Here is a 25,136-nt window from a genome sequence, read left to right as displayed (position 1 = left end):
GGAGTCCCCATCCCTGGAGGTGTTTAGGAAGAGCCTGGATGAGGCACTTGGTGCCATGGTTTAGTTGATCAGATGGTGTTGGGTGAGAGGTTGGAATTGATGATCTCAAAGGTCTCTTCCAACCTGGTTATTTCAATTCAATTCAATTCAATTCAATTCAATTCAATACAATTCAATTCAATGCCATGCCATGCCATGCCATGCCATGCCATGCCATTCCATTCCATTCCATTCCATTCTATTCAGAGCAGCTCATGGCCTTGGCCAGGACCTGATGTCTCCAAGGTGGGGAAGGGAAGTGTTTGCCCTTCTCTGGCTCTGCAGGCTGCTGGGGAGCCCTGCTGCTAGAGTGAGGGCTTCCAGGCAGAGCAGCCAGCCCCGCTGGGATCACACCTCCCCTTTGGGGGAATATATTGGGAAGAAGGAATAAGGCTAGAGGGAAGTTAAACCATTCAGAAATCTTACTGAGAAGAGGAATTTTGTCATTGAATAAATACATCAAGGGAAATGCACAGCTTGAAGAAAATAAAGATAATTGATCACCTCAAATTTAGCATAACAGAAAACAGCATCAGCAGAGAATAAAGTACAGCAATTGCTGCCTCTAATAGCTGCATGTTTTGCAGCATCAGCTTTCAAGATTTGAAGTGACTGGTTTGGGGTTTTTAAATGTCAAGAGTGACATCTTAGCTTTGGGTGAAAGCTGGGGATTTACCTTGCTGGATGCACTGAGTCACAGACTGCTCCCAGCTCAGTTCCTCGGTGTTGAAGCTATAGCAGTGGCTTCGGAAAGGAACCCAAAACGTGTGGCCAGACTCAGGGCATTTGCCAGTGCCCTGGGGGGGGTCAGAGGGAAGCACATCTGGAAGGAAGGAAATGTTACATAGGTGAAATTGATTTCTTAAATTATGTTTAATTAAATTAATGAAGAGCACAGCCAGCAGGGCCAGGGAGGGGATTCTGCCCCTCTGCTCCACTCTGCCGAGACCACAGCTGGAGCTCTGGGGCCAGTTCTGGAGCCTCTGTGCCAGGAAGGATCTGGAGGGGCTGGAAGGTGTCCAGAGAAGGGCCACAAGGAGGAGCAGAGGGCTGGAGCTGCTCTGCTATGAGAACAGACTGAGGGAGTTGGGGTTGTGCAGGCTGGAGAGAAGGCTCTGAGGAGACCTTCCTGTGGCCTTCCAGGATCTGCAGGGGGCTCCAAGAAAGCTGGGGAGGGACTTTTGAGGGTGTCAGTGAGGGATAGGACTGGGGGGGATGGAGCAAAACTAGAAGTGGGGAGATTGAGATTGACTGTGAGGAAGAAGTTGTTGCCCATGAGGGTGGTGAGAGCCTGGCACAGGCTGCCCAGGGAGGTGGTGGCAGCCTCCTGCCTGGAGGTGTTTGCAGCCAGGCTGGAGGTGGCTGTGAGCAACCTGCTGCAGTGTGAGGTGTCCCTGCCCATGGCAGGGGAGTTGGAGCTGGCTGAGCCTTGAGCTCCCTTCCTGACAATTCTGTGACTCTAAAATTAATTTGAGTTAATTTAAATACTAACTAATAATTAATTAAAGATAATTCTATTTTAATTTAATTTTAAAATACTTTTAAAAGTACATTTGAACTATTCTTTGGCACTCAGTGACAGAAATGGCAGTGACCATGTGCTGAGTGACAGTGAGGAGCAGAGCTGCTCAGGCACAGCTGAAGGATTCCCTGTGAGCCTGGGCTCTTCCCTGACACTAGCTAAGCCAAACTTGGACTGTCTGAAGGATATCTGAGTGTTTCAGGCCTTCTTGCTCCTGGCTATTTCCTTATAGCCAACACACTTTTAGGCATAAATAAACCCAAAATCCATAACAAACAGGAAAAAGCAGAAAAGGAAAAGCCAAGGGAATGTGGCTCAGGGATATTTGAGTGCTCAGAGCTTCTTGCTCCTGGTTATTTCCTTATAACCCTCAAAATCTATAAATATCATCATCATCATCATCATCCAAGAAAACCCAAAACAATCAGGAAAAGCAGAAAAAGAAAAGCCAAGGGAATGTGGCTCAGGGATATTTCTTTCTCTCTTTCTTTCTTTCTCTCTTTCTTTCTCTCTTTTTCTTTCTCTCTTTCTTTCTCTCTTTTTCTTTCTCTCTTTCTTTCTTTCCCTCCTTTCTCTCTTTCTTTCCTTCTTCCTTTCTTTCCCTCTTTCTCTCTTTCTTTCCTTCTTCCTTTCTTTCCCTCTTTCTCTCTTTCTTTCCTTCTTCCTTTCTTTCCCTCTTTCTCTCTTTCTTTCCTTCTTCCTTTCTTTCCCTCTTTCTCTCTTTCTTTCCTTCTTCCTTTCTTTCTCTTTCTTTCTTTCTTTCCTTCTTTCTTTCCCTCTTTCTCTCTTTCTTTCCTTCTTCCTTTCTTTACCTCTTTCTCTCTTTCTTTCCTTCTTCCTCTTTCTTCCTTTCTTTCCTTCTTCCTTTCTTTCTCTCTTTCTTTCCTTCTTCCTTTCTTTCTCTCTTCCTTTCTTTCTCTTTCTTTCCTTCTCCCTTTCTTTCTCTCTTTCTTTCCTTCTTCCTTTCTTTCTCTCTTTCTTTCCTTCTTTCTTTCCTTCTCCCTTTCTTTCTCTTTCTTTCCTTCTTCCTTTCTTTCCTTCTTTCTCTTTCTCTTTCTTTCCTTCTTCCTTTCTTTCCTTCTTTCTCTCTCTCTTTCTTTCTTTCTCTCTTTCTTTCTCTTTCTTTCTCTTTCTTTCTTTCTCTCTTTCTCTTTCTTTCTTTCTCTCTTTCTTTCTCTTCCTCTCTTTCTCTCTTTCTTCTTTCTCTTTATTTCTTAATCTTGTTCTTTTTTTTAGTCCTATTTCTATTATTCTTATTCTTACTAATTTCTTACTCTCATTCTTTATTATTCTTATACCTATGCTTTTATTCTTATTCCTATTTTTATTCCTATTCCTATTCTTATTCTATTCTCATTTGTATTTCAGAAGTCAAAGCAGATGCAGCAAGGGTTCAGCCATCAACCCACAAGCCCTAATTGTAGCTTACCTTCAGACTTTTTGCAGACAGGAAAGTGTTTGTGGTGGCAAGGTGCAGTTCTCCAGGTGCCCTGGAGCCCTAGATAGACACAGGCCCTTTTCTCTTTCGGCTCTGCGTAGCACCATCTCGAGAAGGTGACCTTCCTTTTGTCACTCCATCTCTGATAGCCAGAATTCTAAAATGGAAGCAGACATTGAACAGAATGGTTCCACACTCAGATCTGCTGCCCCAGGTGAGTGGATTCATACAAAAGCACAATTTCACAGTGGCATAAGGAGGGCACTTGGTGTATCTGCGCTGGGACTGCCCAAACCCTGACGGAATCACAGCTCGGCAGCCTGGAGGTAAGGCCCAGCAGTATGGCTCCCCTGCTCTAGCAGCCATGAAGGTGTTTTGAAGGTGTGGCAGTTTTAGGCTGTGCCTAGGAAAGCTTTTCACAGATTGAGTAGAAAAGTGGTAGAGTGTAAATAAATTGCCATTGTGTGTGAAAGGGAAAATGATGACAAGGTCTAACTAATCCCCTTGGTCTGATAACTAACATAAAGTTAGTTGCACAAACTAACTCTTGCTCTCTTTGGCTTCTTCACTCCAGGGGATACTGGCAGGTTGCTTGCTGACCTTGGCTGTATTTCTTTGTTGTGGCAAAGTACTAACAAGCTACCCTCTGATTTGTTTCCTCTTTCTTTTCCCTGGTATAGGGTGGGGGAAGGGATCAGGGTGGGGGAAGGGATCAGGGAGGGGGAAGGGATCAGGGAGGGGGAAGCTGTTGGTGACCCCCTGCTTTCATCCAGGGGGGTTCTTGTGTTGTTTATAAACTGCAATATTGTCTATTTTGTACATATTCATATTGCTAGGTTGTAGTTTTGCTTGTAGATAGAGCTTCCATCCCACTGAGCTAGTCTGGCAGTGCTGTTTTGGGGGTGATTTCGAGCCACCACAGAAGGCTAGCTAGAGTGGTTCCTGGGTACTGCTGCTGCTCAGTCCTTAGTTGGGCAGCATGATGAGGTTGGAATCACAGCTCACAGGCTCACAGGGTGTTAGGGGTTGGAAGAGATCTCTGGAGGCCTTCCAGTCCAAGCCCCCTGCCAGAGCAGGACCATAGAATCCAGCACAGGTCACACAGGAACACATCCATGCTACAATTCTCTCTGCTGACAGGAATCCAGTCCTAACACTGAACCACACCACCTCTCCATTCCTTACTCTTACCACATTACTGTTGAGCCCAATCCATAAGGGCTCTGCATGCTGTGCTGCCTGCAGAAGCAGGAATGCATTGCTGTAAACATCAAGGATGCTGGCAAGCTCTGAAGACTTCTCCCTGCAGGCTTTTCTTGCTTCTTCCCAATTCATTTTGGAAGGAATGATTAAATAGCTGCTGTTGCCATAATGGATGAAAGGAGAGTCTGGGGCAGTTGTGGAACGAAACAGGTCGGGCTCTGCAGAAAAAAGGTACAGATCTGAGAGGAAGGGGAGCAAACAGTGAAAGAGCTGCTAGCTGCCTGAAGAGTAGTACTACTTGGAGAGTAACAGAGTGTGGCAGCACAAGCATCACAGTACCACAGTACATTAGAGGTTGGAAGGGACCTCTAGAGATCATCCAGTCCAACCCCCCTGCCAGAGCAGGAGCACCTAAGGTAGTCTGCTCAGGTGTACTTCCAGGTGGGGTTGGAAAGTCTCCAGAGCAGGAGACTCCACAACCTCTCTGAGCAGTCTGCTCCAGGCCTCCAGCAGCCTCACACCAAAGAAGTTTCTCCTCATGTTGAGCTGAAACCTCCTGGGTTCCAGCTTGTACCTCTTGTTCCTTTGTGCTATCACTGGGCACCACCAAACAGAGCCTGGCCCCTTCCTCCTGACCCCCAGTCCTCAGATATTGATAGATATTGATCAAATCCCTCTCAGCCTTCTCTTCTCCAGGCTAAACAGCCCCAGGGCTCTCAGCCTTTCTTCACAGCAGAGATGTTCCAGACCCTTCATCATCCTTGTGGCTCTCCCTTGGACTCTCTCCAGCAGGTCTCTGTCTCTCTGGAACTGGGGAGCCCAGCACTGGACACAGGATTGCAGCTGTGGTCTCAGCAGGGCAGAGCAGAGGGGCAGCACAACCTCTCCAGCCCTGCTGGCCACACTTCTCTTGCTGCACCCCAGGATGCCATTGGCTCTCTTGGCCACAAGGGCACATTGCTGTTCAAGTAGAAGCTTATCTTTAAAACACAGGAGATAGGTTTAATGGGAACTGGAAATTATTTTTAACTCTCATGTATTTAGGGACTGGAGAGAATGAGCTGTGAGTACCTCTAGGCAGGCACAGGTCACTCCGTGATCCTCCCCCCAGAGCTCTCTAGGTCTCAGAGAGTGCAGCTGAAATCCCCAAGCACAGGCAGGATCTGTGACCCACTCCAGACTCAAAACAGGAATGAATTTCATTTCAAGCAAAGTTTGTGACTCTGCTGGGTGAAGGAACAAAGGGAACTCTGGTTGTGCTGGGGTCAGGGTGGCTGAGAACTCCCAAACAGAGAGGGTCCTGGGGGTGCTGATTGACAGCCACCTAAACATGAGCCAGCAGTGTGCCCAGGGGGCCAAGAAGGCCAAGGGCATCCTGGCCTGCATTAGGAATAGTGTGGCCAGCAGGAGAAGGGAGGTCATTCTGCCCTGTGCTCAGCACTGCTTAGGCCACACCTTGAGTCCTGTGTCCAGCTCTGGGCCCCTCAGTTTAAGAAGGACATTGAGAGGCTTGAAGGTGTCCAGAGAAGGGCAACAAAGCTGGGGAGAGGCCTTGAGCACAGCCCTGGGAGGAGAGGCTGAGGGAGCTGGGGTTGCTTAGCCTGGAGAAGAGGAGGCTCAGGGGAGACCTTCTTGCTCTCTACAAGTCCCTGAAGGGAGGTTGTAGCCAGGTGGGGGTTGGTCTCTTCTCCCAGGCAACCAGCACCAGAACAAGAGGACACAGTCTCAAACTGTGCCAGGGGAAGTTTAGGCTGGAGGTGAGGAGAAAGTTCTTCACTGAGAGAATCATTTGCCATTGGGATGTGCTGCCCAGGGAGGTGGTGGAGTCCCCATCCCTGGAGGTGTTCAAGAGGGGATTGGATGTGGCACTTGGTGCCATGGTCTAGTCATGAGGTCTGTGGTGACAGCTTGGACTTGATGATCTTTGAGGTCTCTTCCAACCTTGGTGATTCTGTGAGGCTGTGAAATGATTGAGAGGGAAGTTGAAGACCAAGACCTAGACCTAGATGGGGACACAAAAAAGGACAAAAGCTGCCTCCGTGTCCAGTCTTGAGAAACCCTGGTGACTGCTCTTGCTAGTGACACCCCCATGCAGCTTCCTGCAGTTGTACAGGGTGGGACAGTGCAACATCTGGCCCAGATGTGGCTTCTTCCTGAATTTTTGCTTGCTGCTCAGCAGTCCTGTGCCTGCGGGCTCCGCGGCGTGCCTGTACTCCGGATGTGTCTCCCACCCTCAGGGGACACCCAGAAACGTACAGCTTTAGCCCTTCTGAGGGCTGCTGCTCCTGAGATGGAAAAGCATTGCTGGAGCCTGCAAAGCAAGCACTTCAGCTGACCTTAGATAACCCCCAGCTAAGCCTGTGAGAGGGGTTTCTAGGGAGGGAAGGTTTAGGCTGGGGGTGAGGGTGGCAAAGCAGCTTTTAGTATATTGTCTAGCAAGATAAGGTACTTCTGGAGGAGGCCACTGATGGATGGCTCTTTGTGCTGTGTATTTCTGTTTGCAAAATAACCTGATTCATAGAATCACACAACTGCCAGGGCTGGAAGGGACCTCAAGGCTCAGCCAGCTCCAACCCCCTGCCATGGCCAGGGACACCTCACACTGCAGCAGGTTGCTCACAGCCACCTCCAGCCTGGCTGCAAACACCTCCAGGCAGGAGGCTTCCACCACCTCCCTGGGCAACCTGTGCCAGGCTCTCACCACCCTCCTGGGGAACAACTTCTTCCTCACAGCCAATCTCAATCTCCCCACTTCTAGCTTTGCTCCATCCCCCCAGTTCTGTCACTCCCTGACATCCTCAAAAGTCCCTCCCCCGCTTTCTTGTAGTCCCCTTCAGATACTGGAAGGCTGCAATTAGGTCTCCTGGGAGCCTTCTCCTCTCCAGCCTGCACAACCCCAACTCTCTCAGGCTGTCTCCAGAGCAGAGCAGCTCCAGCCCTCTGCTCATCCTCATGGCCCTTCTCTGGACACCTTCCAGCACATTTTAGGAAGCTCTGCACCTCCAGCAGGATTCTGCCCTTAACAATGAAGTTTAAGATTCTTCCTAAAGCCTAACCTGAATCTACCCCCAGGTGCCTGTATCTGTGTTAGGTGCTGCCTGCATTTTTCTGTCCACCGAGAGCATAAGGCACAGCTCTTCTAACCTGTTTGGAGCCTTCAACTCAGGATGAAGCAGGTGACTCCTGCCTTCAAAGTGTCTACTCCCATGTTCAGACAACTGATTTAAGTGTAGATGTCTCCAGGGTAGGAGAAGTCAGCCTCTGTGAGCCTCACAGAAACACAGAATTTCAGGGGCTGGAAGGGGCCTCAAAAGCTCATCCAATCCAAGCCCCCTGCCAGAGCAGGAACACCCAGAGCAGGTCACACAGGAACACATCCAGGCAGGTGTTGAATATCTCCAGAGAAGGAGACTCCACAACTCCCCTGGGCAGCCTGCTCTAGAGCTCTGGTTGTAATCCTTATGACAGAGTGGGTTTTATGTCTGGAATTGCTCAGCTGGCAAAGCAGCCCTCCCCCTGACTGCTGCAAGCATGGCTGGGCAGTTAGAGCTGACTCCCACAGTCAGTGTTCAGTGAAGCACAGAATCACAGAATCAGTAAGGTTGGAAAAGACCTCAGAGATCATCAAGTCCAACCTATCAGCCAACACCTCCTGACAACTCAACCATGGCACCAAGGGCCACATCCAATCCCCTCTTGAGCACCTCCAGGGATGGTGACTCCACCACCTCCCTGGGCAGCACATTCCAATGGCAAATTACTCCTTCTGGGAAGAACTTTCTCCTCACCTCCAGCCTAAACCTCCCCTGGCACAGCTTGGGACTGTGTTTTCCAACAAAGAAGGAGAAAAGTCAAACTTACTGCTGTCCATCTGGCAAATGTAGCTTTTTTTGTGCTGGCAGTCAGTGTTTTCCCAGCCTCCTGCATCATCTGCAGATCCTTTTGTGATTGCAATGCAGTCAGTCTAGGGGAAAAATGTAACAACAACAAAAAGAGAAAATGATAGGTGAGGAAGTGCAAAATGTCTGTCAGAACAATGGAAGCAGATCTGAGGAGTTTAGGAAGAAGTTGTTGCCCATGAGGGTGGTGAGAGCCTGGCACAGGCTGCCCAGGGAGATGGTGGAAGCCTCCTGCCTGGAGGTGTTTGCAGCCAGGCTGGAGGTGGCTGTGAGCAACCTGCTGTAGTGTGAGGTGTCCCTGCCCATGGCAGGGGGGTTGGGACTGGCTGAGCCTTGAGGTCCCTTCCAAGCCTGACAATTCTGTGATTCTGTGAAAGATAAGAGCTTTCCTTTCTAATTTGTTAGCTCTTTGTTTCATGTATTGTTGTTTGGAAAATAAACTTACTGCATTCTGTTGTCTTCAGCAAATGAACTTTCCTTAGCAGATTACTGCAAGGACTTCTGTCAGTAGAATGGAATGGAATGGAATGGAATGGAATGGAATGGAATGGAATGGAATGGAATGGAATAGAATTAACCAGGTTGGAAGAGACCTTTCAGATCATCAAGTCCAACCTATCACCCAGCACCATCTGATCAACTAAACCATGGCACCAAGTGCCTCATCCAGGCTCTTCCTAATCACCTCCAGGGATGGTGACTCCACCACCTCCCTGGGCAGCACATCCCAAAGTACTGGAGGGCACCAAAGGTATTTTTCTTATGTAGTCTGTGGTAATCTGTACTGAAGGTGTTGAGCTTTCATTTGGATTCATGTTCTACAAGGATAAACAATAAAACCAAGTAACCCCAGCTAGGAACATTGAATATTTTCAGTCAAACTTAATAAATCCAATTGATTGCAGCAACAATTGTACTGCAGGAGTCCTTTTCTGGAGTCCCAGGCTTCTGCAAACAGCTTGCAGTAAGCACAGACTCTGAGGAGGCCTAGCAGTCTCTGAGCACAGCTATGAAAGCATGATCACATTATTCAGCTTCATTCTGCTTTAAGCCATTATTTGGTCCAGACTGAGAGAAGTCAAACTGGTCAGACTGGACAGGCTGGAGAGGTGAACCCAGGTGAGCCTCATGAGGTTCAACAAGAGCAAGGGCAGGGTCCTGCACCTGGGCTGGAACAATCCTCACTGTCAGTACAGACTGGGGGAGGAGTGATAGAAAGCAGCCCTGAGGAGAAGGACTTGGGGCTGCTGGTGAGGGAGAAGCTGGACAGCAGCAAGCAGAGTGAGACTGCAGCACAGGAGGCCAAGGGCAGCCTGGGCTGCATCCAAAGCAGTGTGACCAGAGATGGAGAGAGAGGATCCTGACCCTCTGCTCTGGGGAGACCTCACCTGCAGAGCTGTGTCCAGCTCTGGAGTCCTCAACACAGGAAGGACCTGGACCTGATGGAGAGGGTCCAGAGGAGGCCACAGAAATGCTCAGGGGGTTGGAGCAGCTCTGCTATGAGGACAGGCTGAGGGAGCTGGGGGTGTTCAGACTGAAGTAGAGAAGGCTCCAGGGAGACCTAAGAGCAGCCTGCCAGGAACTGAAGGGGGCTGCAAGAAGGCTGCAGAGAGACTGTTTGCAAAGGCCTGCAGGGACAGGACCAGGGGCAATGGCTTCAAACTAGAGCAGAGCAGATTGAGATTGGATGTGAGGAACAAGTTCTGCACCAGGAGGGTGGTGGAGCACTGGCACAGGTTGCCCAGGGAGGTGGTTGAGGCTCCATGGCTGGAGATATTCCAGGTGAGGCTGGACAGGGCTCTGGGATGAGGATGTCCCTGCTGAGTGCAGAGGGGTTGGCCTGATGAGCTTTGGAGGTCCCTTCCAAGCCAGACCACTCAATGATTCTGTTGTTGTGGTAACCCTGAGTACATTCCCTAGGTGATGCCTTTTCTGATTTCTTTCTCTTTACCTCTATTGTGATATACTTGTGGTCAACTTGTGTGTATCTATCTCTGAAGGGGAATCCTCTTGCCCAGTGTGAATAGACAAACAAGCTTCCATCTGTCCACAGATATTTGCCCTCTTGGTTGATGTCATTCAGTCCAATCCAGGTTTCATTGGTGACATCTTTCAGGTGTAAGGTGAAGAAGGCTATGGAAAAAGAAAGCAAGCCAGAGAAGGAGAGCAGGTGAGGAGCTGCCTTCCTTCAAGTTCAGTGTAACCCAAATTCCATATAAAAGAACCAACCAGCTGTTACAAGTATTGCCAATCCTGGGTTCAGCACTGCAGGACTATGGACAAGACAGCCCTGACCATGGGTGATTTGACTGAGGCACTTGGATGTCATTAATAAAGCAAAAAAAAGAGACAAATAAGGAAAAAAATAGATAAAAAGGATAGAAATTTCTACATGAGGCTCTTCTGCTTGGGGACAAAAGTGCCCAGGGAGACCTTAGAGTGGCCTTCCATCACCTGAAAGGGGCTGCAGGAGAGGTGGGGAGGGACCATCTCCCTGTGAAGCCTGTTCCACCCTCACTGTGCAGAACTTCCTCCTGGTGTCCAACCTAACTCTGCCCTGCTCCAGTTTCAAACCATTGCCTCTCATCCTATCCCCACAGCCCCTTCTGATCAGTCCCTCCCCAGCCTGCATGGAGGTGCCCTGCAGATACTGAAATGCAGCTCTAAGGTCTCCCTGAAGCCTACTCTTCTCCAGGCTGAACAGCCCCAACTCCCTCAGCCTGGCTTCATAGCAGAGGTTCTCCAACCCTCTGATCATCTTTGTGGCCTCCTCTGGACCCTCTCCATCAGGTCCAGGTCTTTCTTGTGTTGGGGCCCCACAGCTGGCCCCAGCCCTGCAGGTGAGTTCTCCCCAGAGCAGAGCAGAGGGGCAGGATCCTCTCTCTCCATCTCTGGTCACACTGCTTTGGGTGCAGCCCAGGCTGCCCTTGGCCTTCTGTGCTGCCAGTGCCCATTGCTGGCTCCTGCCTAGCTTCTCCCCCACTAGCACCCCCAAGTCCTTCTCCTCAGGGCTGCTCTCCATCTCATCACCCCAGCCTGTGCTGTGCTGTGCTGTCACTGTTTGCCCTTGACATCATCTGGTAACACGTGCTGACTTCTTCCTTAGTGCCCAGAGTTGCAGGGGCCATACCTTGCACTTGTTCACTGTGGACAGAGGCCAGATTTCCCCCCAGCTCTATACAAGCACTCCTTGCAGAGTGCCAGGTCAGCCTCCCTTCTTCTCTGGATCCAAAGACTTTGTAACACTGTGGAGAGAGGAAAGGATTAGACAAAATGTCAGGTGTCAGGAGCTATTGCTTTTGATCAGTTCAGCTCTAGACCCTACATGCAGAGACCAGGAGGTGAGGATCTGCTGAAATGTGAATATTTTCAGCCTGCAAGGAGACCAGGGAACCATATGTGGCAGTGTGAGGCTAGGTGCCACAAAGCAGCACACTTCCAGAGAAGCCAGAGTGCCCAGGAGGTAGACTGGAAAATGCATTTCATCCCCAGAAGTCCTGCAGCCCTAGAAATCTGCCTGCAAAATCAAGTTTCTTACCTTTTCCCTGCCTCTCTCCTCCCAGGAAGGACTCCCAGGCTCTTATCTCTCTTAGTGGGGGAGGGAGGTCTTGTGTTAGGCTTGGCAAAGCTGCCAATTGGGCCTGGGGCTGCTTAACTGGGGTATGAAGGTAGAGAGGCTTGGTAGGGAGGGGGCATGAAGGCCTGGGTTTGTTGGCCTGGTTTAAAGGGAGGTTTGGGTGAAGCTTTGGCTTAATGTGGCTCTGTGTTAAGCCCAGCCTATGGATTCTGTGTGTTTGAGCTGCTTTGTACTGCTGTGTGTAGTTGTGAATGGCCTTTCCAGCTAAACTTCCCATCCTATCCTGTGTGTGAGTGATTCACTTTTGACCCTTCTGCAAGTTCTGGGCCCCTCAGTTTAAGAAGGATATTGAGACACTTGAAGGTGTCCAGAGAAGGGCAACAAAGCTGGGGAGGGGTCTGGAGCACAGCCCTGTGAGGAGAGGCTGAGGGAGCTGGGGTTGCTTAGCCTGGAGAAGAGGAGGCTCAGGGGAGACCTTCTTGCTCTCTCCAACTCCCTGAAGGGAGACTGTAGCCAGGTGGGGGTTGGGCTCTTCTCCCAGGCAGCCAGCACCAGAACAAGAGGACACAGTCTCAGGCTGCACCAGGGAAGGTTTAGGCTGGAGGTGAGGAGAAAGTTCTTCCCAGCAAGAGAGATTGGCCCTTGGGATGTGCTGCCCAGGGAGGTGGTGGAGTCCCCATCCCTGGAGGTGTTTAGGAAGAGCCTGGATGAGGCACTTGGTGCCATGGTTTAGTTGATTAGATGGTGTTGGGTGATAGGTTGGGCTTGATGATCTCAAAGTACTTTTCCAACCTGGTTAATTCTATTCTATCCTATCCTATCCTATCCTATCCTATCCTATCCTATCCTATCCTATCCTATCCTATCCTATCCTATCCTATCCTATCCTATCCTATCCTAAGAGCTAAAGGAGCTTCTGTCTGGCTCTAAACCACAGCACCACAGCAGTGCTTGTGCAGCACTGACAAACCTGTGGGGTGCCCAGAGTCAGCACTTTGCCAAAGCAGGCAGCCACCAAAAGCTTTTGAGGAATGAAGTAGATACCCAATTGTTCTACTTAAAAGTAGACTTCTTGAGAGACTGAAAGTGTTTCTTGACAGGGAACATAACCTGGGGCAGGCAGCTCTTGGGTCAAGCTCTTGCAGAGACTGTGCTGAAGCCTGAGCTGGTGTGAGCACTTGGTTTGAGTGGAACAGCATGGGGAAGGCAGAAAACCCAGCAATGCTTTTGTGGTTCTGCATGTTCTGAGGAACAGAGGCAGGGTTTGGAGCTGGCATGTGCAGCTGCTTCCTTTTTCACGCCCTTTGAATGCCCAAAAACTTCCCTATTGAGTGCACTGTGGGATTGCTTTGTGGTTTTCATTTGTAGGTTGCTCTCTTAAAGTTCATATGGTCAGGGGTTCCTTTGCTTAGCTCAGCAAACAACTCATGCTTGCTGATTTTCTGTATTTGAGTTGACATTTTCTGCTCTATGAGTTACTCACACAATCACAGAGTATTAGGGGTTGAAAGGGACCTGCAGAAATCATCCAGTCCAAGCCCCCTGCCAGAGCAGCAGCACCCAGGGCAGGGCACAAAGAACACATCCAGGTGGGGATGGAAAGGCTCCAGAGCAGGAGACTCCACAACCTCTCTGGGCAGCCTGCTCCAGGCTCCAGCACCCTCACAGGGACAAAGTTTTCCCTCCTGTTCCCCTGGCACCTCCTCTGCTCCAGCTTGCCCCCAGTGCCCCTTGTGCTGTGCTTGGCCATCCCTGAGCAGAGCCTGGCTCCAGCCCTGCACATCTTTATCCCCAGCCATGAGGGCAGCTCTCAGGCTCCTCTGCTCCAAGCTCCAAACCCCAGCTCCCCTCAGCTGTCCTCACAGGGAGATGACAGGACAAGGATGGAGGCCTGGAGCAGGCTGCCCAGAGAGTTTGTGGAGTCTCCTTCTCTGGAGAGATTCAAAGTCCTCCTGGACACATTCTTGTGTGACCTGCTCTGGGTGATCCTTCTCTGACAGGGAGCTTGGACTGGATGATCTTTCAAGATCCCTTCCAACCCCTAACATTCTGGGGTTCTGTGAAATGTGTGTCTGCATCTGTCTGTGTATCATACATAGCATACATAGAATAAACCAGGTTGGAAGAGACCTTCAAGATCATCATGTCCAACCTATCAACCAATCCAGCACCACCTGAACAACTAACCCATGGCACCAAGCACCCCAGCAAGTCTCCTCCTGAACACCTCCAGGGATGGCAACTCCACCACCTCCCCAGGCAGCCCATCCCAATGGCCAATCTCTCTCTCAGTATAGAACTTCTTCCTAACCTCCAGCCTAAACCTCCCCTGGCACAGCTTGAGACTGTGTCCTCTTGTTCTGGTGCTGGGTGCCTGGGAGAAGAGACCAACCCCCACCTTCAGGGAGTTGTAGAGAGCACTAAGGTCACCCTTGAGCCTCCTCTTCTCCTGGCTAAGCAACCCCAGCTCCCTCAGCCTCCCCTCATAGGGCTGTGTTCCAAGCCCCTCACCAATTTCGTTGCCCTTCTCTGGACACCTTCCAGCAAGTCAACCTCCTTCCTAAACTGAGGAGCCCAGAACTGGACACAGGACTCAAGGTGTGGCCTAAGCAGTGCAGTGTACAGGGGCAGAATGACCTCCCTGCTCCTGCTGGCCACACTGTTCCTGATGCCATTGGCCCTCTTGGCTGCCTGGGCACACTGCAGGCTCATGTTCAGCCTACATCAACCAGCACCCCCAGGTCCCTTTGTGCCTGGCTGCTCTCAGCCACTCTGACCCCAGCCTGTAGCACTGCCTGGGGTTGCTGTGGCCAATGTGCAGAACCTGGCACTTGGATGTGTTCAATCTCCTGCCCTTGGCCTCTGCCCATCTGCCCAGCCTGTCCAGGTCCCTCTGCAGAGCCTCTCTGCCCTCCAGCAGATCAACTCCTGCCCCCAGCTTGGTGTCATCTGCAAATTTACTGCTGATGGACTCAATGCCCTCATCCAGATCATCAACAAAGATGTTAAAGAGCATGGGGCCCAGCACTGATCCTTGGGGCACACCACTAGTGACTGGCTTCTATCTATCTATCTATCTATCTATCTATCTATCTACCTACCTCTCTATAGATATAGATAAAGATATATGTCAGATAGATAGACAGAAAGGTAGACAGACAGTCAGATAGATGACAGACAGAAAGACCTGTAGCAAACCTGCTAAATATGGCTGAGATTGTTTACTGCACCTTATTGTTAAACAGAAGCCAGGTTTCAGGGCATCCTCCCAGAGCTGGAAGTACAGTAGGAGCAAATCCTGAGTAAGTTGAATTGTGCCTTTCACAGATGAAGGCAGCTCTCACAGCACAGCTTACATCTTGCCAAAAGCCTGGAAAAGAATGGAATACAGAGAAACACTGTCTGGAACCACTCTTGCACCATCCACCCCAGGCAGTGTGCCTGAAGCAGAGAGGAAACTTGCTGGAATCATGGAATGGTTTCCCAGAATCATTGAATGGTCTGGGTTGGAAGGGACCTGTAAAGCTCATCCAGGCCAACCCCTCTGCACTCACATCCTCCACTAGATCAGGTTGCCCAGAGCCCTGTCCAGCCTCACCTGGAATATCTCCAGGGATGGAGCCTCAACCACCTCCCTGGGCAACCTGTGCCAGTGTTCCACCACCCTCCTGGTGCAGAACTTGTTCCTCACATCCAGTCTCAATCTGCTCTGCTCCAGTTTGAAGCCACTGCCCCTCATCCTATCACTACAGAAGGGCTATTCAATGGTCATCTAGTCCAACCCCCCTGCAGTCAGCAGGGACAGGCTTCAGCAGAGGCAGCTGAAGCAGTTGCCATGCATTTACCCCAACACAGTCCTCCTGCTGCTGCAGGGTGTTTGTCTCCTGGTCATGATGGCATGGCTGTAAATGTCAGCACTCTCACTACCCAAAGCTGCCAGCACTCTCCAGCTCCTTGCTTGTGGGGCAGCAAAGATGTTGGATTGTGATGCTAAATCTGACATTTTACTCACCAGAAGGCTGTACCATCATCACACAGTTCTCATCATTGTTGGCAAAATTGGGTTCATGTGGAGCCCAGGCAACGTAGTTCACTGGGGTCCCATCCAGCCAGCTGCAAGAAAGAAGTGGCTGCCAGGCAGACATCTCCAGCAGGCAGCTGGTTGTGAGATCAGCTCTGGCAAAGGGTCAAGCAAGCTGCTAGCAATGAGCAGAGGGCAAAGACTCTGCACATCACAGAAGCATAGAAACACACAGGGATAGAGGGTGGAAGGGATCTCCAGAGTTCATTCAGTTCACCTATGATCACCCAGGGCAGGGCACACAGGAACACATCCAGGGGGGGCTGGAAAGTCTCCAGAGGAGACTCCACAACCTCTCAGGGCAGCCTGCTCCAGGCCTCCAGCAGCCTCACACCAAAGAAGTTTCTCCTCTTCTTGAGGTAGAACCTCCTGGATTCCAGCTTGTACCTCTTGTTTCTTGTCCAAACAGAGCCTGGCCCCTTCATCCTGACCCCCAGCCCTCAGCTATTGATAGACATTGATCAGATCCCTCTCAGCCTTCTCAACAAACAGCTCCAATTGTCAGACTTTCTTCAGGCAGTTTGCAGCAGAGGACACATCCACACCTTCAGTGCTGCTTCTCCTCTCTTTACACAACACATCCAAGTCCCACTAACATCCCATTTTGCCAGAGCCTGCTAAACAGACCCATACTTGAAGGGAAAGATTCTTGTGGTCTGGAGAGCTCCTCTCCTATGAGGACAGACTGAGAGTTTGGGGTTGTGCAGGCTGGAGAGGAGAAGGCTCCCAGGAGATCTTCTTGTGGCCTTCCAGGGTCTGCAGGGGGCTACAAGAAAGCTGGGGAGGGACTCTTGAGGGTGTCAGGGAGGCATAGGACTGGGGGGGATGGAGCAAAACTAGAAGTGGGGAGATTGAGATTGGCTGTGAGGAAGAAGTTGTTCCCTATGAGGGTGGTGAGAGCCTGGCACAGGTTGCCCAGGGAGGTGGTGGAAGCCTCCTGCCTGGAGGTGTTTGCAGCCAGGCTGGAGGTGGCTGTGAGCAACCTGCTGTAGTGTGAGGTGTCCCTGGCCATGGCAGGGGGGTTGGGACTGGCTGAGCCTTGAGGTCCCTTCCAGCCCTGACAGTTCTATGATGCTGTGAAATTCCAAGGTCTCTCCAGAGCACTGACTTTCCTTTGATCCCAGAAATGTGTCCTCCTGGAAGCCTTCTACAAACAGGTTCCCTACAAGCAGTTCCAGAAGGCTGTTGGGTGAGATGCTGCTTACACTTCTTGCTTGCAGCTCACATGCCTTGGCTCCCTGGGATGAGTCTGATCAAACCCTTCAACTCACATTTCCTCAACACCTCCTGGGCTTTCTCTATAGCCATTGGAGGTGTGGTCCAAGTTGATGCCATTCTAAATCTGATGTCTGAAGTGGATCAGGTGCATGCACTAAAATTAGCTGTTTCTCCTCTCTACTTCTGAAGGGTGTGTTGGGTGTTTAGCTCAGTTCCCTCAGTGTGAATGACCTTCTGCTGGAAGAACTTAGCACTTCTGGAAGCTATCCAGAGCTCAGCTGTGCAACAGGTACTAATGTGTCAAATGAAAGCACCCCCAGAGCAAGGTGAGATTAGCACAGAATCACTGAGTGGTCTGGGCTGGAAGGGACCCCCAAAGCTCATCCAGCCCAACCCCTCTGCACTCAGCAGGGACATCCTCCACTGGATCAGGTTGCCCAGAACCCTGTCCAGCCTCACCTTGAATATCTCCAGGGATGGAGCCTCAGCCACCTCCCTGGGCAACCTGTGCCAGTGTTCCACCACCCTCCTGGTGCAGAACTTGTTCCTCACATCCAATCTCAATCTGCTCTGCTCTAGTTTGAAGCCATTGCCCCTGGTCCTGTCCCTGCAGGCCTCTGCCAACAGTCCCTCTGCAGCCATCTTGTAGCCCTCTTCAGGTCCTGGCAGGCTGCTCTTAGGTCTCCCTGGATGCTTGTGGTCCATTATCAGCTTGCTTTCACTCACCTGATTTTCTGATCAAAGCTGACAACCAAGCCAATGAAATATGAGCCCAGGATGTCTCGTTGGTAAATCTAAAAGAAAAGAGAGTAACAGTTAAACACTAAACCATTCCTCAACACCATACAAAAGTCTGGCAAATGGGGAGCATCCTGGAGTGAGGAATTCACTGGACAGGAAAGCACTAAGCACTGTGCCCAGTATTACATATCTGAGGTGAGATAAACAGCCTGGGCCTCATCTGCCCTTTGCTGCACCTTTAACATTGGCACACTTTCCTCTCTACCTGCTAAAAGTCACAGTAGTTAATTTCTAGGTCCTGAACAAGAATGTTGGTATGTAAATAAGTCATCACAGGCTCACAGGATGTTAGGGGCTGGAAGGGACCTCTGGAGAGCTTCCAGTCCAACCCCCTGCCAGAGCAGGAGCAGAGAATCCAGCACAGGGCACACAGGAACACATCCAGACAGGGCTGCAAAGGCTCCAGAGAAGGAGACTCCACAACCTCTCTGGGCAGCCTGCTCCAGGCCTCTGGGACCCTCAGAGTGAAGAAGTTCTTCCTCATGTTGAGGTGGAACCTCCTGTGCTGCAGTTTCCATCCATTGCCCCTTGGCCTATCCCAGGGCACAGTGAGCAGAGCCTGGCCCTGGCCCTTCCTTCCTGACCCCCAGCCCTCAGCTATTGATAGACATTGATCAGCTCCCTCTCAGCCTTCTCCTCTCCAGACTGAACAGCCCCAGGGCTCTCAGCCTCTCCTCCCCAGGCAGTGCTGCAGTCCCTGCAGCATCCTTGTAGCCTCCCTTGGACTCTCTCCAGCAGATCCCTGTCCCTCCTGAGCTGGGGAGCCCAGAGCTGGATGCAATATTCCAGGTGAGGTCTCAGCAGGGCAGAGCAGAGGGGGAGGAAAACCTCCCTGGCTCTGCTGGCCACACTCCTCTGAATGCCCCCCAGGATCCCATTTGCCTTCTTGCCCCCCAGGGCACATTGCTGTCCCATGCTGCCCACCAGCACTCCCAGGTCCTTCTCCAGGGGCTGCTCTCCAGCAGGTCACCTTGTCAGGTAAGACAACAGGTCAGGACCCTTGCCCAGCTGTTCCTTACATGTGATCAGCTGCTCTGCCTGAGAGTTCAGCTGGAATGCATAGGCTCAGTGCTTACATATTTCCACAGGAACTGCCTTTTGCTTTCATTCTCAATGACCACCAGAGCTGCAAAGTTCCTCTGACAGATTCTCTGTGCTTCTTCCATATGGACCTTTGTTCTGCTGAAATAGTACTGCTTGTCTTCATGCAGAAGCCAGCCATCAGCAGTGGTCTGATATACTGAAAGGCAAAGAAACAGCTAGCAACTGGCTCCCCAGGGAGGTGGTTGAATCCTCATCCCTGGAGGTGTTTGGAAGAGGCAGAGGAGAAGAAACTCATGTAAATAAAGTGGCACTCATAAATGTGAGGAAACCCCTTCCTCTTTGTTTTCCTCTTGCCTCACACCAAAGCCCACTGGGAGGTCATAGGATCACTCCAAGACAGACACTGAGGTGCTGGAGCAGGTCTAGACAAGCTGGGGGAGGGTCTGGAGAACAGGGCTGGGGAGGAGCAACTGAGGGAGCTGGGGGTGTTGAGCCTGGAAAAGAGGAGGCTGAGGGAGACCTCACTGCTCTCTGTTGCTCCTGAGAGGAAGCAGGTGAGGCTTGTTCTCTTTTCCCTAGTAACAAGTATTAGGATGAGGGGAAAATGGCCTCAAGTTGCCCCAGGGGAGGGTTGAGTTGGAGAGTGGAAGAAACTTCTTCCCTGAAAGGGTTCTCAAAGCCTGGCACAGGCTGCCCAGGGAGGTGGTTGAATGCCCATCCCTGTCTGAAAGAGGCAGAGATGTGGTGCTGAGGAATGTGGGTTACCCCCAGCCCTGGTGGAGTTAGAGCATGGCTGGAGTGGGTGAGCTGAAAGGGCTTCTCCACAGCCTCTGTATGTTAGATTCCCATCAGCTCTACAGCAGGTCTGCAGGCTGTACAGTTTCTTTGAAAGAGGAGAAGGTCCTACCAGGTGTGTAGCTTGGTTCAGGTTTCAGCAGAGCACCTGCAAAACAGAAGAGCATCACAGGCAGCATTCCAAATGCAACAGGAAATACTCCAGAGAGCTGTGCTTGTTTGTAGCTGCAGGTGTTTTGCATCACAGACAAATCCCCCCCAAAGCCCCCCCACAAGGAGTCCCAGAGTACATTGCTAGGTTTTAGAGTGCCTAGCACTGGGTTAAGTTTAAAAATAGTCTGAACAGTCACTTGTGGCAGAAAGAGAAAACAGCTGTGAGGGTTATTGTGGTGGGTGGAAATTTCCCTCCCCAGCATTCACTCTGCCAGCCCAGCTCAGCTGGAAGCAAATGCAAGCTGTATTGACAGGCAAAATTACACTCTGCAGTGAGTGCAAGGAACCTGCACTAAATACCCAGGAGTTACAATATTTGTGGGGGCTTACAATTAACAAACAGCACAAGAACCTCCCTGGTCAAAGACCAGGGGAAGCTACAGGCTTCTCTTTCCCTGCCTACCCAGACCCCCCTGGACAAAGAGGGGAAAGGAGCAGAGAAAATTGCTGTTAGACTGAACCAAAACAATGCAGGCAAGGTCAAGCAGAAGCAAGTAAAGTATCTCTCCAGAGTGAAGAATAGAATAGGATAGGATAGGATAGGATAGGATAGGATAGGATAGAATAGAATAGAATAGAATAGAATAGAATAGAATAGAATAGAATAGAATAGAATAGGCAAGCAGCACCAGAACAAGAGGACAGAGTCTCAAGCTATGCCAGGGGAAGTTTAGGCTGGAGGTGAGGAGAAAGTTCTTCACTGAGAGAGTGATTGCCCATTGGAATGTGCTGCCCAGGGAGGTGGTGGAGTCACCATCCCTGGAGGTGTTCAAGAGGGGATTGGATGTGGCACTTGGTGCCATGGTCTAGCCGTGAGGTCTGTGGTGACAGCTTGGACTCAATGATCCTTGAGGTCTCTTCCAACCTTGGTGATACTGTGAGACTGTGAATAGAATAAACCAGGTTGGAAGAGACCTTCAAGATCATCAAGTCCAACCTATCATCCAACACCACCTAATCAACTAACCCATGGCACCAAGCACCCTGTCAAGTTTCCCGAAAACCTCCAGTGATGGTGACCCCACCACCTCCCTGGGCAGCACATCCCAATGGGCAATCACTCTCTGTGTAGAAATTCTTCCTAACATCCAGCCTAAACCTCCCCTGGCACAGCTTGAGACTGTGTCCTCTTGTTCTGGTAGTGGTTGCCTGGGAGAAGAGACCAACCCCCAGCTGGCTACAACCTCCCTGCAGGGAGTTGCAGAGAGCAAGAAGGTCTCCCCTGAGCCTCCTCTTCTGCAGGCTAAGCAACCCCAGCTCCCTCAGCCTCTCCTCACAGGGCTGTGCTCCAGACCCCTCCCCAGCTTTGTTGCCCTTCTCTGGACACCTTCCAGCATCTCAACATCTGTCCTGAACTGAGGAGCCCAGAACTGGACACAGGACTCAAGGTGTGGCCTAAGCAGTGCTGAGCACAGGGCACAATGACCTCCCTGCTCCTGCTGGCCACACTCTTCCTGATATCTATAATATTCCTTCTCAAAACAAAACCAAAGAAACAAACCCCAAAAGGGAGCATCCTGTGTCCTAGGGAATATGAGGGAAATAACAGCTCTCCTTAAGGCATGGGAAGATCATAGGGCTGATTACACAATCTAGATTCACAATCTTTATCTTTTCCTTTTGAGAAGTCATCTAGCACCAAGAGAAAGTCAGCTGAGGTTTTGTGTCCTGGTTTCTGAGCTCCTCCTGAATTCAGAGCTCCTTCCTCTCCTCACCAAGAGCAGAGCCATCTGTGCCCACAGCAACATGCTCAGGGCAGCAGGAAGGCCTGCACAGGATGTGCTGCTTCAGGCTGGTCTGCAGAAGTCAGGGCTTTGCTGATGTGTTTGTGTGACTAATGCAGCCACAAGGGAACAGGGATCCTTCCCCTTCTGGCTAGCACTGTGCACTGGTGGCAGGGTGTGTTATTGTTTGCTCATAGTGGTTTGTTAGCAATCATCATATATTAGATATACTCACTGCCTTTCACATAGCTGCTTCCCCCTTCCCCTCCCTGCTAGCCCCTTGTGTGCATCCAACTTGCTTTTCATTGCAAGAGGCTTTGAAGTATTGATGACCTTGAAGGTCTTTTCCAACCTGATCTATTCTATTCCATTCCATTCCATTCCATTCCATTCCATTCCATTCCATTCCATTCCATTCTAAGAAGGATACTGAGACACTTGAATGTGTCCAGAGAAGGGCAACAAAGCTGGGGAGAGGCCTTGAGCACAGCCCTGTGAGGAGAGGCTGAGGGAGCTGGGGTTGCTTAGCCTGCAGAAGAGGAGGCTCAGGGGAGACCTCATTGCTCTCTCCAACTCCCTGAAGGGAGGTTGTAGCCAGGTGGGGGTTGGTCTCTTCTGCCAGGCACCCAGCACCAGAACAAGAGGACACAGTCTCAAGCTGTGCCAGGGGAGGTTTAGGCTGGAGGTGAGGAGAAAGTTCTTCACAGGGAGGGTTGTTGGCCATTGGGATGTGCTGCCCAGGGAGGTGGTGGAGTCACCATCCCTGGAGGTGTTCAAGAGGGGATTGGATGTGGCACTTGGTGCCATGGTTTAGTAGTCATGAGGTGTTTGGTGACAGGTTGGGCTTGATGATCTTTGAGGTCTTTTCCAACCTTATTGATTCTATTCTATTCTATTCTATTCTATTCTATTCTATTCTATTCTATTCTATTCTATTCTATTCTATTCTATTCTATTCTATTCCATCAACCCACCACACACATAGGCTTTGTGCTTTGGTGACAGAACTTGTAAGGAGGAGGTCAGAACCCTTGCTAGTATAGTAATTTAGTGATCTCCTGCTCCATGGAGATGCATGCAAGTACTCAGCTAACAACCAGCGAGCAGGGATGGAAAAGTAAGCCCAGCAAGTTCTTTCATTACTGGTTGTCACTTGGGCTCCTCACCTCATGAGGACCCCATTTCCCACTGGCAGGCACCCCAGCATGTGTCCATCAGGTCCCTTTTGTGCCCTGGGGCCAGGTGTGGGAGGCTTGGAATTAAGGCAGCGCTTCCCAGGCCAAGGTGGGAGATGTAGGAATCCTTCATGGCTAAGCCATCCTCTGCTGGTGATCTGTGTCAGTGGCTGGTTCCTATAGCAACTGAGCCCTCTCCTTGCCTCCCATTATTCATTCCACTGTGGGGTGCAAAGCTGGGTTCTCCTTTTTACACAGAACTCTGGTGTCCTGCTAAGGCTGAAGCAGATTGAAATGCAGAGAAGAGACACAAAGAGAGGGGATAAGAACCTTTACCTTGCAAACTGATTGAGCCCAGAACAGAAAGACTTAAAGGCAGTGATACAGTACCAGGGGTAGCTTGAGTTCTCTGCATCAGGAAATACCTCAATTCATTCCACAGAAGGTTAGGGCTTGGAAGGGACCTCCAGAGATCAACCAGTCCAACCCCCTGCCAGAGCAGGAGCACCCAGGGCAGGGCACACAGAACACATCCAGGTGGGGTTGGAAAGGCTCCAGAGCAGGAGACTCCACAACCCCTCTGGGCAGCCTGCTCCAGGCTCCAGCACCCTCACAGGGACAAAGTTTTCCCTTGTGTTCCCATGGCACCTCCTCTGCTCCAGCTTGCCCCCAGTGCCCCTTGTGCTGTGCTTGGCCATCCCTGAGCAGAGCCTGGCTCCAGCCCTGCACATCTTTATCCCCAGCCATGAGGGCAGCCCTCAGGCTCCTCTGCTCCAAGCTCCAAGCCCCAGCTCCCTCAGCCTGGCCTCCCAGGGAGATGTTCCACTGCCTGCAGCAGCTCTGTGCCTCTGTGCTGGACTCTCTCAAGCAGTTCCCTGAGGTCCTTCCTGAGCTGAGGAGCCCAGAACTGGACACAATATTCCAGATGTGGCCTCCCCAGGGCAGAGTAGAGAGGGAGGAGAACCTCTCTGACCTACTCACCACAGCCCTTCTAATCTGCCTCAGGATGCCCTTGGCTTTCTTGGCCACCAGAGCACATTGCTGGCTCCTGGGCATCCTTCTGTCCCCCAGGTGCCTCTCCCCTGTGCTGCTCTCCCGCAGGTCAGTTCCCAACCTACCCTGCTCCCTGTGTGGCTTCACTACACCTGGTTGTAAAATGAGTAACTCCCAGTATCTTTCTTCTTTTTGGTCTGTTGGAATCCATCCCATTGGGATGCTTTGCTGCAGGGAGCTGGGGGAGTGACCATACCTTTCTTGGTCTCACAAACCCAGCTGAGCTCACGGTCACAGCTCAGGTCATTCCAGCGCAGCTGCGGCGAGCCGTCCAGCATCACGCAGTGCTCAAGGGCTCCCTGGTTGTTGGGCTCACCTTCAGCCCAGTTCTCATAAACTACCTGTGTTGGAAATGTGTCTCAGTTACTACTTGATCCATGCTGATTGGAAGTAATTGAGGTGATTGCTGTCCTAACAATTTCAGGATCGTTTCGTCTCAAGTCCCTGGCTTGTGGGATCAACAGGAGTCACACAGGCACGGAATGCCTGAGGCTGGAACAGACCACCCAGCCCAGCCTGTGACCCAACACCACCACACCAACCACACCATGGCACTGAGTGCACATCCAATCTTGACTTAAACACCTCCAGGGATAGCAATTCCACCACCTCCCTGGGCAGCCCATCCCAGTGTCTGATTCCCTGTCCCTGAGGAAGTGCTTCCCAGCATCCAACCTAACCCTCCCCTGGCACAGCTCCAGGCCATGCCCTCTCCTCTTGTCACCAGGTGCCTGGGAGCAGAGCCTGACCCCCAGCTGACTGCAGCTTCCCTTCAGGGAGTTGTGGAGTGTGGTAAGGTCCCCCCTGAGCCTCCTCTCCTCCAGGCTGCACACCCCCAGCTCCCTCAGCCTCTCCTCCTCAGCCTTTGCCTCCAGTCCCTTCCCCAGGCTGGTTGCTCTCCTCTGGACCTGCTGCAGCACCTCAAGATCTTTCCTGCAGTGAGGGCCCAGAGCTGCACACAGAGCTCCAGCTGAGGCCTCAGCAGTGCCCAGCACAGGGCAGAATCCATCCCTGGTGCTGCTGCCACACTGTTCCTGACACAAGCCAGGATGCCCTTGGCCTTCTGTGCCCCCTGGGCACACTGCTGGCTCCTGTGCAGCTGCTCTCACCCAGCACTGCCAGGTCCCTCTCTGCCAGCTGCTCTCCAGCCTCTCATCCCCAGTCTGTAGCCTGCATGGGGCTGTTGTGGCCAAAGTGCAGGAGCCTGCCCTTGGCCTTGTTGAACCTCATCCCATTGCCCTCAGCACATCCACCCAGCCTGGCCTGGCCTCTCTGAAGTGCCTTCCTGCCTTCCAGGAGCTCATGAGCCTGAGAAGTGCTGCAAAGTTGTGCTGAGCAGTTCACTTTCCCCATC

At 51.2% G+C, this 25,136-nt stretch overlaps 1 protein-coding gene across 1 annotated transcript in view; it reads right to left on the bottom strand.

Annotated features, from left to right (window-relative positions):
• LOC104310166 (macrophage mannose receptor 1) overlaps window positions 1-25,136 on the bottom strand; it is a 62,581-nt gene that overhangs the window by 6,889 nt on the left and 30,556 nt on the right. The window contains exons 13-24 of the mRNA XM_054171158.1: window positions 23,979-24,119; window positions 19,730-19,765; window positions 18,855-19,018; window positions 17,704-17,771; window positions 15,691-15,791; window positions 14,909-15,048; window positions 11,232-11,346; window positions 10,053-10,234; window positions 8,064-8,166; window positions 4,191-4,420; window positions 2,991-3,156; window positions 716-862 (exon numbers count right to left, since the gene is read on the bottom strand). Of these exons, the coding sequence (XP_054027133.1) occupies window positions 716-862; window positions 2,991-3,156; window positions 4,191-4,420; window positions 8,064-8,166; window positions 10,053-10,234; window positions 11,232-11,346; window positions 14,909-15,048; window positions 15,691-15,791; window positions 17,704-17,771; window positions 18,855-19,018; window positions 19,730-19,765; window positions 23,979-24,119 (1,593 nt within the window). The remainder of the gene's footprint in view (window positions 1-715; window positions 863-2,990; window positions 3,157-4,190; window positions 4,421-8,063; window positions 8,167-10,052; window positions 10,235-11,231; window positions 11,347-14,908; window positions 15,049-15,690; window positions 15,792-17,703; window positions 17,772-18,854; window positions 19,019-19,729; window positions 19,766-23,978; window positions 24,120-25,136) is intronic.

This window comes from Dryobates pubescens, chromosome 21, assembly GCF_014839835.1.
Source record: "Dryobates pubescens isolate bDryPub1 chromosome 21, bDryPub1.pri, whole genome shotgun sequence".
NCBI lineage: Eukaryota > Metazoa > Chordata > Aves > Piciformes > Picidae > Dryobates > Dryobates pubescens.
This window is presented reverse-complemented; position numbering and strand designations above follow the sequence as displayed.